The 14,802-nt window shown below is 36.7% G+C and overlaps 2 protein-coding genes across 3 annotated transcripts in view; both read right to left on the reverse strand.

Annotated features, from left to right (window-relative positions):
* Positions 1–2,367: 2,367 nt before the first annotated feature.
* Positions 2,368–8,548, reverse strand: selenbp1 (selenium binding protein 1). The gene is made up of 12 exons (XM_083547129.1): positions 8,386–8,548; positions 6,165–6,221; positions 5,966–6,078; positions 5,643–5,828; positions 4,658–4,778; positions 4,269–4,451; positions 4,012–4,193; positions 3,826–3,904; positions 3,623–3,744; positions 3,418–3,510; positions 3,040–3,158; positions 2,368–2,811 (listed from the first exon to the last, which is right to left on the reverse strand). The coding sequence occupies exons 1-12, from the start codon at positions 8,387–8,389 to the stop codon at positions 2,649–2,651; spliced, it is 1,422 nt and encodes a 473-aa protein (XP_083403255.1). The 5' UTR covers positions 8,390–8,548; the 3' UTR covers positions 2,368–2,648.
* Positions 8,549–11,823: 3,275 nt separating this feature from the next.
* The window catches only part of pogzb (pogo transposable element derived with ZNF domain b), an 18,583-nt gene continuing 15,604 nt past the window's right edge, over positions 11,824–14,802 (reverse strand). Inside the window, exons 18-20 of one of the 2 annotated variants that reach the window (XM_083543720.1) lie at positions 14,714–14,802; positions 14,398–14,431; positions 11,824–14,077 (exon numbers count right to left, since the gene is read on the reverse strand). The exon at positions 14,714–14,802 is cut by the window's right edge and continues 1,348 nt beyond it. In XM_083543720.1, the coding sequence (XP_083399846.1) occupies positions 12,307–14,077; positions 14,398–14,431; positions 14,714–14,802 (1,894 nt within the window). In that variant the 3' untranslated portion in view covers positions 11,824–12,306. The remainder of the gene's footprint in view (positions 14,078–14,397; positions 14,432–14,713) is intronic. The other variant, XM_083543721.1, reaches the window with a different exon arrangement.

Genomic DNA, 14,802 nt, shown 5'->3' on the forward strand with positions numbered 1-14,802 from the left:
TGCTTGGTAATCAAAGATGTGTTCTTGTCGCAACAGTGTGACTCAAATCAGTGCCATTAGCAGTCATGGGGAAGTGGTCAGTGTGTTCTGTGTCTATGAAATTTTTGCTGATTCTGAGAGTAATTTGTAAAAAGTAAAAAAAAAAAAAGAAAAGTAGTATCACACATCGGTTACATCAGAAGCTGACATATTTACAGCTGGACACATGATTAAACATCTGGCAACTTCCTGTGTGACAAACACACAGGATCTAGGATAATATTTTCATATTATACATTCTGCATGGAGACAAAATCTTCAAAATCTCCCGTCCATCTATTCGTGACGTCTCATCCCCAAATTTGACCATAAATTATATAATGTTTAATGACTTATGCAATCACAGAGACGTTATTGTGACGAAATCGGAAGAATATTTTGATCTTCGTGTGGCCACAAGGTGTCGCTTTTCCCCATTTACCTTATCCCAATTTTAAACCCTGAATATTAAGCTGTTTATTTCATTCCATTCCATTAGATATTAATAAAATATTCGCACATATAAAACAGGTCTCTGTGGTTGGTTTGAAAAAGAAACAAGGATTAAAAGAAATTTCTATTTTGCTGTCTCTTAATAAAAACCTCCCCTATTTTAAATTACCATTCATTTGTTCTGACCTGGACAGCACAGTGCATGCTTTATGGGTGTTTTGGCACTAGAACTAGAGGACTGAGACTAGAGGGAGGGATTGTATTTGCTTGGATTTTCAGTTTCAAAACAGCCAACTTCAAGTCAACCATGCTTAGTTGCGTGCATGCAGTGGTGCAAATGTATTTACACTTGTGGAAAAAAAAAATTAAATATACTGTACATTGTTGATTTTCATCTGTGACATGCAGAAAACATCACCCAGAAAAAGCAAACCCTCCTTAGCTTGCATGATTTCTTATGTTTAAAAAGAATTATAAACACCTCGCCATGCATTGCTTTTTCTATGATTGAATCTCTCTTAATCCTGTCTTTATAAATGAACAAAAATGACTTTACTTTTTCTTAAATCTTCAATAATAGCTTTGTATTAATACAAAACTATTATGTCCATTACAATGATCTGCTTTGTCTTCACCTTGAATGCTTTGTGAACATTTACCTACACATGTATGGGGAGGTGAGGGTATGAGGAAATAGTTTTGGTACTTAGCCATGAACTTTTGTTTGAGTTACCATGTTTATATCTGCACACAAATCACTGCAGAGTTGTTTAGTAATAGGCCAGTTGGGAAGTTGTCTAATAAAACACACCTATTTACATGTGCAAAGCAATTGCTATATTTAAAAAAAAAACAACTTGATACAAGACAGCTACATTTTGAGAAGTTCAGCCCCTGTGATTACAAATCTATCTTCATTGCATGAACTCATTACTCTTCAAAAACACAATTTCTGGTAGGACTATTATTCTGACCACTTAAGGAAAGATTCATAAATAACCTGCCTGATCTGTCTAAACAGCTAACTAAACTTCTAAATGCTAATGATCTTGTCGAAATGGCTAACAACGTAGACACTATCGTCACTAGAACATTAAACACCGTTGCTCCCATACGATTAATAAAGGTTAAAGAAAAAACACCAGCACCATCGTATAATAGTCATACCCATGTCCTCAAGAGAGCAGCTTGTAATCTGGAAAGAAAATTGAGAAAAACTCAATTAGAGGTATTTATAATTGCGTACAAAGACACTATGCTCAGCCACAGACAGGCGCTAAATGCGTTCTCACAAGGTCGAGAAAATATGACCATATAGCCCCAATCTTATCATATCTACACTGGCTACCTGTTAAGTTTCGAATCGACTACAAACTACTGCTACTTGCTTACAAAACACTAAATGGTTTGGCTCCCATGTATCTATCCAGTCTTCAAACACATTACAATCCGTCAAGCTCTTTGAGATCTCAAAACTCTGGACTAGTAGTATTTACTAGAATAGCAAAGTCCACTAAAGGCAGTAAAGCATTCTCATATTTAGCTCATAAACTTTGGAATAGCCTTCTTGATAGTGTTTGGGACTCAGACACACTTTCCCAGTTGATTAAAGACGTATCTTTTTTTTTTTTTTTTGCAATTCCTACACATAATACATATAACTTTGTGCTCCAGTACATCTGATCAAATGCACATTATCAACTTGTGCTTGTTAATATTATGAACAGCAACAGAAAATCGCTATAGAAATAATCTTGACCTTGAACAATTTTTGCTCTGGCTCTGTAGTACACTGGATATGAAATACAGAAAGGCGTGTAAAGGTTTAAAAGCTTAATGTTAGTAATAATATTTAATTTGCGCTATCCAAATTTGATGAAATAATGCATATTAGTCTTTTTTGTGCACGCTAATTTTTATTGAAAAGACTGCAGTTTTAGACACAGACGATACAATATATTGTGATGCAGATCAATCATTAGTGTCAGTTTATCTGTGAAATTTTTTTAATAAAGTTAATAGCATCACATTAAAGTAAATAAAGTAAAAAACAGTCCCACAGTGATATTTGGAAAGACCAGAAGTAATACAAAGCATGATGGATATACTGATAACCAATAGGGAAGTATAATGGATTAGAGTTTCATGTATATTTTTGAGAAATAACAGCTGCTATTTTACAGCCAGATGTCGGAGGTGCAGTCTCCACCAGGGTATCGGACTTCATGAGCAAGAGCAGGACCGTTAGGTTCCAGTCCAAAGTCCACCAAGAAATTTTCATTCAGAGTCAATCCACCTTTCTCTGTGTCCACATCAATCTGAAGCATGACTGAGCCTTGCCTACAAACAGAAGCAACATTACATTAGATACTCAAGCTTTTGACCTGTATCTGTATGATTTTATGCATTACACTGCTGCCACATGATTAGCTTGTTGGATAACCGTGTTAAACTGCCTAATGCTGCTTTGAGAAAATGTCCATTGTGGAAAGCACTATATAAATAAACTCGAAACTTGAACCTAAAGTGCTCCTATTAGAGTGGTTGGTAAACCTATGTGTGTCTCACTTTATCATCTCAGGGTAGAACTGTTTATCCCATGCACTGTATAGAGAAGTAGTCACATAAAGTCGTTTTCCATCCAGGCTCAGCTGCAGCATCTGTGGACTCCCTGGTATTCGCTTGCCCTGATTTCCAAAAAAAAAAGATTTTTATTTACAATACCAAAAATTCAATTTAAAAAAACAAATGGCATATTGTTTTAGGATTGTATTTTTTTATAGAGCCTTTAATATGATTCAATTTTCCTTTTTAATTCGTGATCAAGCCCATATAAGTATTACATACTATATGCATAATGTCTCAAAAACACTACTATTTTTTGTACCTCCAATCTGCACTCATGTCAAATGAGATTTTATTCATATAAGCATGCTTTTTAAATACCTTCAATATACGTGGGGCAGGTTGCCGTTTCAGTTCTTTGTCCTCTAGCACTTTAACAGGACCATCATTTTGAATGCTGCCTCCCAGAAAGATCTTATAACAAACAGTTTAAGTTAATTGATAGAAAGACAAAGTAAAAAAAAAGCTTAATTTTTTATAAATACGACCAATTATTGATTCATTCATTCTCCTAGTGCTTTCATACCTGGCCCACCATACATGGATTCCTCTTGTCAGTGATGTCATACTGTCGAATGTCACCATGTAACCAGTTGCTGAAGTACAGGAAGCGGTCATCCAGTGAAATTAAAATGTCTGTGATGAGACCTGAAGCAAGACACATTTACAGACATAAACACATTTTAACTCATTAGCACTACGTTTTTAAATAGTCTAAAAAATACTCACTTGGCATCTCAGGTAGGATCCAACCTTCTACTTTTTTACTAGGAATCTTGATGACTTTCTCTGCAGCCCAATCGCCTTTCTAAGAAACAGAATTCTTACTGGTAAGTTTAGCCATTAAAACCTTTACATAATGACCATAGTGAGTTTTAAAGAGAAGAATTTGCTGGAAGTTTAACGTTTGCTTGCCGGAGTCTTGTAGAAGCGGAACACGGTGCCCTGCAGTGCGCAGCCCACGTATCCCTCAGCTGCAGCAGGGTCATGCAGAAAGCGGATCTCCAGAGGGATTGCACCCTCTTCTCCCAGATCCAGTGTCTGCAAATGCTTGTGAGTGGTCCAGTCCCACACATGGATACTTTGTCCATAGTGACCTGCAAAGTCAAAATGACATTTTAATCAATTCATAGTGGCCACCAATCAATGAACCTTTAACAAAGAACACACACCTGCTTTGATATCTGCAGGATTAAATCCATTGGCGAGTATTTTGGGTGTTCCCCATTCGGTGCTAATCATCACATTATGGCGTGGTTGGTACCAGAAGTCATATCCAAAGGGTGCTGTTTCACCGGGCAATTCCCAGTTTCCAATCACTTCAAATGTCTCACCATCCAACAACACAAATCCACCTACAGAGGTCACACATGTCAAATGTACCCTTCATATAGTAAACATTATTAGGTACTCATACAATATAATATGTAAAATTAAAGCTAATTATTAATTGTTATTCTTTACTCCATTGTAATTACAGTATAGCATAGTCATTACTAGCTTTATAAGAGCTATTATATACAGTATAACAGTCCTTTAACTGCCCACAGTGATCTATTACCCTTTCCATTTCCAGAGGGGTCGCCCAGGGTACTGATCATAATTTGGCCACTTCCCAAGCAGTGAGAGGTATGAGGATTAGCCAGGCCACATTTCCAGTACATCTCCACAGGTTCTACGGTCTGTTGGAACAAATTGTTTAATAGGAAATAGTATGCCAATTTAATAGGAACACCTGTGCATTCATGCAGTTGTCCAATTAGTCAATCATGTGACAGAGACACAACACATAAAAATCATGCAGGTTCAGGTCAAGTGCTTTACTTAATGTTCACATGGGGTAAATGCATTCTCAGTGACTTTATCTGCTGATTCTAGATGGACTGGTTAAGTATTTAAAAATACTGAGATATTCATGCACAAGAGTCTCTATAGTTTACATAAAATTGTTTATAAAAAACAAGAAGAAAAAAAACAGATCAGATCTGCTGTCAGAAATGCCTTGAAAAGGCCAGAGAGAATGGCCAGATTATTTTATGTGCTGAAAGGAAATGCTGTATCTCAACCACTCTTTAACACCATATTAAACACAAAAGGTTTCATTTGTTATGCATTCTAAGATTCTTCTAGCTGGACTACAACAATAGAAGACCACATTAAGTTTGACACATCAGCCAAGAAAGGGAATCCAAAGCAACAGCAGGCACACTCTTGGTTTTTGCTAAATTAGATTTTAGTTTTGTGACTAAGCACAATGTTTTAAATTATTACCACATTGTTACCTAAATTAATATTACTGCTCCAGCACACAACATTTTTTTTGCTAAAAAAAAAGTGAAACAAACAAAAAAAGTTTTATGCAATTTATCTTGATACAGTGGCACTTTGCATATTGTACGCTGTACTAAAAACAAGGCATTAAACATTCTTAAAATTATTTACACAGAAACCTCCAAAGCATTTATTTTGAACACTACTGTAGAAAAGGTAAGTTTTATTTTTCAACAAAGAATTTGGCAATTTTTATTCCTTCTGCACTTCCTCACCTTGTGAAGTCTTGGAGCACGGGCATCTGTTCCTACATCGATAACGTAGATCCGGGAGGATATCAGGGAGGGTAAGATAAGTCGATTGCGTTTTTTGGAGGCATCACCAAAACAGCTGCTGCAGGCATTCCATCCAGAGTGGTGCAGCTCATCTTTCATATTAGGCATAGGCAACCTGTGAATCACCTACACACCCCCCAATGCACACACACATTACTAACTTTTGAATTATAAAATTGAAACAAAGCTTGGTTAATAAACAAGCAATTACTTAATTAGTAAAGCGCTGCACAAACCCAAATCTTTCTGATCATTTGTTTTACCTTGCAATAAGTGGGAGATTTGGGATCGACATCAACGGTTGCAAGATAGTCAGGCTTCTGGATTTCAGTATTACGGTAAATACATGGCAAGTAAACAATCTCCTCTCGAGGACCTTGGGGAATGTTCATGTTACAGTTTATTATTTTGTACCTCTTTCTTTTGATGGATTTAGTAATACCAAGCTTTATATTGCATTACCTTTCATGGCATCCAGAGGACTTTTGTAACCTGGTCCACATCCTGAACAGGTTGATGCTGTGGGTAGAAGAAAGAAAAACAACCTGATACTACAGCAAATCCACAGCAAGGTTGTCCACTAATACTTGAATAAATATGTGACAAAAAAAAAAGATTAAGGGTAAAGCACTGTGCCACCATCAGCCTCCAAAACAGTTTTAGTTAACCTAGGCACAGATTCTACACATTTCTAGAACACTACATAAAATGTTCAGAAAAGATCAGCTTAAGGACACATTGGTTTCTGAAAGAGAAGCAACAGATGTGACATTTCTAAATAACTTGCAAAAAGACTACAAGGCTTGCCAAAGTATTTACAACTTCCTTCCTCTAATAAACAAGAAAAAATTCACAAGGGTTATTTTCTAGGCTCTCCCAAATATTTCTGTTTTTTAAGCAAGAAACAATTTATATTATAAAGAATAATAATTAAAAAAAATTTACAAATAGAAAAAAAATATATTTTTTTAAGGTGTATATTCCCAGTAAGTACTTCAGAGGACATTTGTACAATTCCTATGTACTTCAGCTCCTGCCAAAATTTTATATCAATATAAGTACATGGTAAAGCTATGGCATAAAGTACCAAGCAGTGGAGTTCTTATCTCTAAAAAAAAACAACAGTATGCAAATATTTGACACTTGTGCATTTGAAAAGGAGTATTTCACAATTTAAATGCACTGATTAAACATTGGTTAAGATCTAATGCCCAAAGCAACAGTTAATAGTAGCTCTTATAGTTGTGACCATTTGGTCATGCTAGGCATTGCCTATATGCTGATTGGCATATATTGCCAATATGTGCATATCAACTGTAGGCAGTCAGGATTTATAGAAACAATAGTGTGGTTAACAATGTTTAACAAGTTTATGCCACATTTCCATGGAAGTTTTAACAGGGAAAGCACATTAGTCACAATAATTGTTAAAATTATTTATAGCATTTTTTTTTAAAGCATTTAAATAATTGTTTAAAGCATTTTACTGCATTTCGTACCCTGTATGTATGTGACAAATAAAATTTGATTGATATGTTTACTTTCTACATATTATAAATAATCTGTATTTTCTAATACGGGAAAATGTCATTTGTTAGGTGACTTTTTTTGCCTCAAGCAACACATTCCTTTAATGCATATATTTCTAAAGAGATACATTTTGTGTGTGGCTGTTTGCCAAAATAATTGCATGCACAATTATTACACTTAAATAAAATAAGACAAGAAAACAATACAGCCCTTAATTTTGAAGAACTCTCCATCAATTTATAAACAAACATAAACTCGCCCATATCTTAACATTAATAGACCAGATGGGTTACATTTCATACAAATTTTATCACAGCTATTAGATATTACAATTACTATTTTATACAAAGTGAAGGAATGACTATCATTAGGTAGCTGCATTTTAGTGATTTGTTGACATGCATTAACATCAGGAGTGCAAAGTGTTCGGTTCCTCTTTTGTGATTCTTTTTTTGTAGCCTTAATTTAAAATGTAAATAATAAATAAATTGTAAACATTTAGATATAATTGTGGACGTGAAATTTTGCACCTCTGGCAAGATTATTAGCAGATTAGTCTACATGTATCTGTCCGAAGGACATTTATTGTTATTTATCTCCAAAAGGAAGTTCACTTGGTAAGGTGACCATCTAAATCAGAGGTACTTCTTATAAAGGACCAAAACTTAAACTTGCTTGAGGGCTAATAAAAGTATTTGTTTATTATATCAAACTGTTTTATATTCAAATGAAAGTTTCCATGATTCCCCTGATTTATGATGTCATAATACTAAGAACTGAATAACAAAAACAAAAACAAAAATCATTTCCCTGTAGGAATCAATGTATTGATCTGTTAATACTGTATAGATCATGGCAGGCCGACCCACAGGTCCTAGTTTAGACATTATGATCTAAATCAATAAAAAAAAATAAAAAATAAAAATGCAGATTTTCCAGGATCCAATATTGGGAGCATGAATAATAAAATCCAACACTAGCCTAAAAACAACCCCATTTTAATTTCGAGTATTTTATTTAGGACGAAACACCATTACAGAAACTCAAACTACAGCTCTGCCTGTACTACTCGCAAAATGTCGCGAAAGTGTGCGTGGGGAAAGAAAAGACCTCAATCATATAGTGTCTCGGATACAATTAGTCGTGTACTTACCCATTCTTATCAAACTCGTAAAAGAGTTTTCGGAATTCAATGAGGCGCGAAAGAGTGGCTGGATGTAGTAGAAAGTACTACAGCAGTGAAATGAGGCGCGTCCTGGAGCCTGCAGGGGAAACTAGAGGTTATGTAACCACGAGTGCTGCTAATCATTTATCAACCCAAAGCTTTTACACCAGCAAAGTTTACAGTCCTCTGTTCTGACTGCTTTGAGCTGGGTTTTCAAAAGCGTGAAATTTTATATGATTATATATACAAATAAATGAAAACTGGAATGCAACCAATGAATAAACTTGCAAAACACAAGAAAAAAAAAACCTTTTCATTGATAAACTATTTTGATTTCAGTAATACATTGATCTATGTGGTATCATTCAGCCATCCTGGTCACGCCATGGTAAAGTGGTAGTGTGGTTAAACACCTTGATGATAGTCCTTAATGTTTTATGGCTTAAATCCATCTTGCAGTGCAACTTGTAAATGATTTATTTAAACCCTAAGCCCTCTGTGACTTTATTCATACACTCCACAGCCCATTCTGTTTGCTGCAGTCTTGCAAATACAATTGCATCATAAATTCAATTCAATAAATTTTTTATTTGTATAGAGCTTTAAACAATGGACATTGTCTCAAAGCAGTTCTATATAAGTGCAAGTTTGTCCATAAAAAGCAAGCCAGTAGCAGCTATGGCAAGGAACATCTCCCTGAGATGGCATAAGGAAGAAACCATTGAGAGGAACCGGACTGAGGTGTGCAGTAATGGTGATCAAATGCAAACTGTAGTCCTGAGTCAGTGTAGCAGACTGTTGTCATCAAGTAGTGTCTAAATCCATCCTCATACCTTCTGTGTTACTCCCTAATTTCATGGATCCCCAGGTCGTTGATGTGAAACGATCCCCAGCTGCACAGGGAGGCCTCTAATCGAATAGAACATCATCCAGAGGCAGACCAGGACCGGGACAAAGGTCCAAGGAGAGGAGAGGGGCAGGAACACTGGTCACTGGTCCACCAGGAGCATGTTTAACTGGACCGAAAGTGAGAGAGAAGCGGGATGACCGGTAGAAGGATATAAATTAAGTATCCTTATTTTTGTATAAAAGTTAAGGACACTGCAGTTGAGGACTCCGGCAGAACAGCTGTGGCAGCATAACCAAAAGGGAGCACTAGAAGGTAACACAGACATGAAGGATCTCTGGGATAAGAGTCGGCCCCCCTCACCACTGTTTACAAACCTGAGTGAATGTATGAGAGTGAGGAGACAACAGCATACAAATATCCCAGTTCACTGAACACTATATATCCATGATCCCTCCAGATCTGCTCCTTTACCAATAAAAGGCTTGACTAAATAAATATTTTCAGCCCCGAACACTAATTGGAAGGCTGTTGGGGCTTTATAAGAGAAAGATCTGCCCCCTGTTGTGGTCTTCAATATTTGAGGTACCAACAAATAGCCTGCACCTTTTGATGTAATTAGGCATGGGGGATCATAACGGTACAGATGTTCACTCAGATACTGTGGCGCAAGTTTAAAAGTGTTATATGTCAGTATTAGTATTTTTCAAACAATGTGAGATTTGATGGGGAGCTGGTGTAGACTGATTAAAACGGGGTGGTCATATTTTCTAAATCTAATAAGGACTCCTGCTGCTGCAATGTGGACCAACTAAAGCTTATTTATGCACTTACTCAAACACCCAGACAGGTAAGCATTACAGTAGTCTAATCTAAATGTAACAAAAGCATGAACTAGTTTTTCTGCATCCTGTAACATCATCATATTTCTAATTTTAGCAATATTTCTAAGGTAAAAGAAGGCGATCCTGGTAATGTTATTCAAATGAGCCTTAAATTAAAGACAAGGTTTTTGACTGCAATACATATTGAGTTGACCATTCAGAGATGCTAATAATCCGAAAGTTTATTTCTAGCTGCATGTGTAGTAGCAGCTAGTAGCTCCTAGTTTAAGTACTTATCAAGCATCTACTGTCTAACTTAATTTACACACTCCTCAACATTGTAAAGATGATCTCGCTAATCTGGCTTTGCTGAAATATACAACTGTGTATCGTCCCCTGGTGGTCTGGTGGTTAAGATGCAGCGCTCCCACCGCTGCGACCCGGGTTCGATTCCCGGTCAGGGAACCATCCCCAGCCACTCTTAGTGCCGGTCCCAAGCCCGGATAAATTGGGGAGGGTTGCGTTAGGAAGGGCATCCAGCGTAAAACATGTGCCAAATCAAACGTGCGGAGGATCCGCTGTGGCGACCCCTAACGGGAGAAGCCGAAAAGAAACTAAACTATCATCAGCATAGCAATAAAAACTAATACCATGTTCACATATAATTTCACTCAGAGGCAACATATATAAAGAGAAAATCAGTGTGCCCAAGATCCTTGCTGAACACCAAACTTTACTTTAGAGTGTGGAGAACTCACCATTTACATAAAAAAACTGATAGCAATCAGTCAAATAAGACTTAAAGCTGGAAAGAGCTGTTCTCTTTATTCCAACATTTACCCTTTAACCTGTCTTTGTGCTATGATGAGAACTTAATCCTGACTGATACATTTCAAAAAAGATATTCCTAAATAGGTGTGAGCATAACTGCTGCGCTACAACCTCTTCTAGAATCTGGAGATAAAAAAAAAAAGTTATGATTTTGGCTTTTAGTTGGACAGCTGACATGGGTCATGGTCAAGTTTCTAGATTTGGGGGTTGATAACAGTTTGAAAGATTTAGGTACATTACCAGTGCTAATGGAAGATTTATTTATTTATTATTATTATTATTATTATTTTTTTTAGAACAAGTTCACTTACTTCTGGAATTATGTTTGAAGAAACTTGTAGGCAAGGGATCGAGAATACAAGTTGATTTTGATGAGGAAATAAAATAAATGAATCATTCGTAAATAGGAGTAAAGCTTTGTAATTGAATGTCGGAATGTTGAATGAAGGACTGTTTGGGCAGAAAATTCGGAACACAATAGTAGGCAGGTGGTCATAATGTTAGGCCTGGTCAGTGTATATCTAACTTATCTTAAAAGTGTTGCCACAAATCTGAAAGCATAACATTGTCTATAATGTCGTATTCTAACATTAAGATTTCCTTTCACTGGACAATGAATACCAAATATTTTCTTGTATTGTAATAATCTTTTGCACAAAGGTTCATAAAAACATGGTTTGTCAATGATGGTGTAAAAGAATTCTAGTGGCTTGCCCAAAGCTCTGACCTTAAGCTCAATGACCACCTTCGTCCGAAACTTTAAGACTATAAGGCAAAATTTGAGCATGTTTTTTAACCCTCAACTGCATGGCAGCATAAATGACATTGCCGCTCTGGATAAAGACGACATCTAAATATCATAAATGTAAATGTATAATTTGCATAATGATAATTGGACCTCCATGTACCTTTAACAATGATAAGTTTGGATGTTTTAAATAATCTGTTTATTTTTAAATAAATAAAAGCAAGCAGAAAATAACCCGTTTGGAGGAAGAACTGAAAATGTTTCTGGCAAAGTAAACCCAAAGCAAATAAAGTCTCATCTCTTCACATTTCACTATTTCAGTTTACACCCAGTGGTCATTATGATCATTAGCACAAAGACGTATGGGTAAAAAACATGATCCATGTTTACTTGGATGGATAAAACAAACCATTTCTATACAAGAGATTCACATCCAATAGCATAAATGAAAAAATAGTTACAATCTGGAAGGAAGTACAAATAGTTTAAAAAAGGATCAACACATCTATTCTCATCAACTATAGTCTTATGGAATAAAATTTGAATGGAGGTTAAGACAAGTGCAGCTCAGAATAATTATTAGCCATAATTTGACATTAAATAGTTACTGGCTATGTTAACCATTTCTTTAAAATTCCTGTAGCAAATTATCAATTTGATCAAACATCCATCTGTGCTAGAACAATGTCCTGACAGGGTTTTAAAGTCTCTGCTTTCTCAATAACATGAGGTATGACTGGTGACTGTGGGGAGTTTTCTGGAAGAAGGGGAATATGTCTCTCTGACGTCTCACTTAACAACTCTAATCCAACTTTTTTCGTTTCCTGTGCTTGTTGTTCAGTCTCAATTTTCTCATTTTGTGTTATTCTGTGATGTGATTCTTCAAGTCCTTTTTGCTCTGCCTGTTCAACACTGCTTTTATTTTCACTGATTAGGTTTTCTTTTTTCTCTAGAATGCCTTTGACGTGTTTCTTTAGGGACCCCTCCTCTGACTGTGACTCAGAATCGATTGCCTTAGGCCCAAGCATGGCTTCAGTCAATGTATTCAGCAGTTTCAACTGAGAATCAGCCTCTTTTTTACATTCTTCGTGTTCTGTGATAAGTCTGGAGAAGCAGAATGAGTGCTGAATTATTTGAGGCCTGCCAGAACAACAATGCAAGGCCTCCTCTAACCAAGACATAAGTCGTCTAGCCAGGTCTTCAGGCTTTAGATCAGCTGTTTTGTTTTGGGTTATAAAATGAGACCAGCGACACAGCAAAAACTTTTTTAGAACTGGGCGCACACACATTTCCAAAGGCTGACGTTGACTGCTGCATCCGGATGGAATTACCATAGGTAAGGTCTGGGTTCCACTCAAGGTAGACAGGAAGTCTTCCGTCATATGGCTATGATGGCTATCAATAACTAGCATGGCCTTATTTCCATTCTGAGAGTCTAAATACTGCTGCCATACGTTAGCAGTCCAGATCTCTAATTCCTCTTTTTCTGAGAAACCTCCAACTCTTGCTTCAAGTTTAACTATGTCTGACAGCGATTTGCTACAACCTTCTAAAGAGGTGCCTTCAATAAATAGCATTGTGGGCAACACTGTACCATCTGCCAGCACTGACAGATAAATGTTCATCCATGGTTTTCCAGTGCCTTCTAATTGGAATGCAGTGTCTTTGGAAAACGATGCATCAACAAGACGGTCAAAGTCAACAAAAATCGAAAGCTCATCCATAGTACCAACAGCAGAAAGCGGAATATTGTGTGCTTTAATCTGTTTATGCACAAATCCTGTGAAATCCCTGCAAACTTCTTCCATTCTGCATGGTAGCTGATGACCAGGTATGCCAAGATAATGCAAGCCCAGCTTGTATTGAAGCATAAAAGTCACTGCCCATTCATAAGAAATACGAAAGGAACTGCTTTGATTAGTTTGACTGTGAATCTCGGAAGCTTTCTGAAACAGGTTCTCCTCTCTGATAGGATGCTGCTGCTCTCTCTGGACTAGTACCCACTCCACCAAATGATCCAAAGCATCTCCACTGTTACTGCCGAGACAGTCACAGTCTAGTCTTTTCTCTTTGTCTTGAAGCCAAGTCCTAATAAGCTGAGGTTCTATATCCATATCCTTGGCTGCTTTCTGGATTCCAGAACACAAAGCAAACAGTAGAATTCGGAGCTGATGCACAGATAGCATGTCCCCAGTTTCTTGAACAGGCTTTGGAGAATTAGGCATTGCTGCAGACTTGCCTTTGTCTTCATCTTCAGTCTCATGGGGCTCTTGCTGACTACTATCATCTGTCTCAAACTCTGAATCTGATGACCCCAGAGGGGCCAATTCCTGATCAATGTCTTCATTCATCCCTGAAGAATCCACCATTAAAGAGTCACAGGGAAGGTTTTTAGGAGAAGTGGTGTCCAATGCAGGCTGATTGTGTTGCCTGAAAGAAGATACAAATGTATTATTGTATTTTCTGGACTGAGGTCTACAGAGCACTCACCTAAAGTCACTTGTATGTTTGGAATGATTAAACATTCAAATAATATTAAGTCAGTAGTGATTTTGTGTATATGTCTAATTGTGTTCTTACAATGTAGACATAAAAAAAAAAACTGGCTACACATTGTACATCACCGTTTGAAATTTGCTTTATTGTCATGATTTTTGCTTTAGCAACTAAGCTAGCATAACTAATTAGCAATATGGGTTATTATACACCATTTCTATTTAATTACTCCCATACAAATAGCAAAGATGTACCTGTTAGGCTCCACAAACTCAATTTTAGGATTACCTGTGGGGAAAAAAAGGTAAAGATATCATCTGGTAATTATTAAATAGAAAGTGTTATTACTTTTAAACTTTGTTACTTATACATTGATTTTCAGACAGTAATGCAATTTGAAATCTGCAGGATAACCATGGTAGTCCCAGAAGCATCAGGTACGCTTGCAAAGCCATACACACGCTCATGACGCTGATGCTCTGGGTATCAATACTTACATTATCTTGCCCTAAAATAACTTTTGTTAAAATTGTCTGACCACCTAAAACATTTTAGAAGCTTATGTCCTACCCTCAAGTCTCCGCTGAATCAACTGGTCAGTGTTTATTTCCTTCTTAAGAGCTTGTCTTTCCGCACATTTGGCCAGCTGGTATCCCAAG

This window comes from Silurus aristotelis (genome assembly GCF_946808225.1).
Source record: "Silurus aristotelis genome assembly, chromosome: 1".
NCBI lineage: Eukaryota > Metazoa > Chordata > Actinopteri > Siluriformes > Siluridae > Silurus > Silurus aristotelis.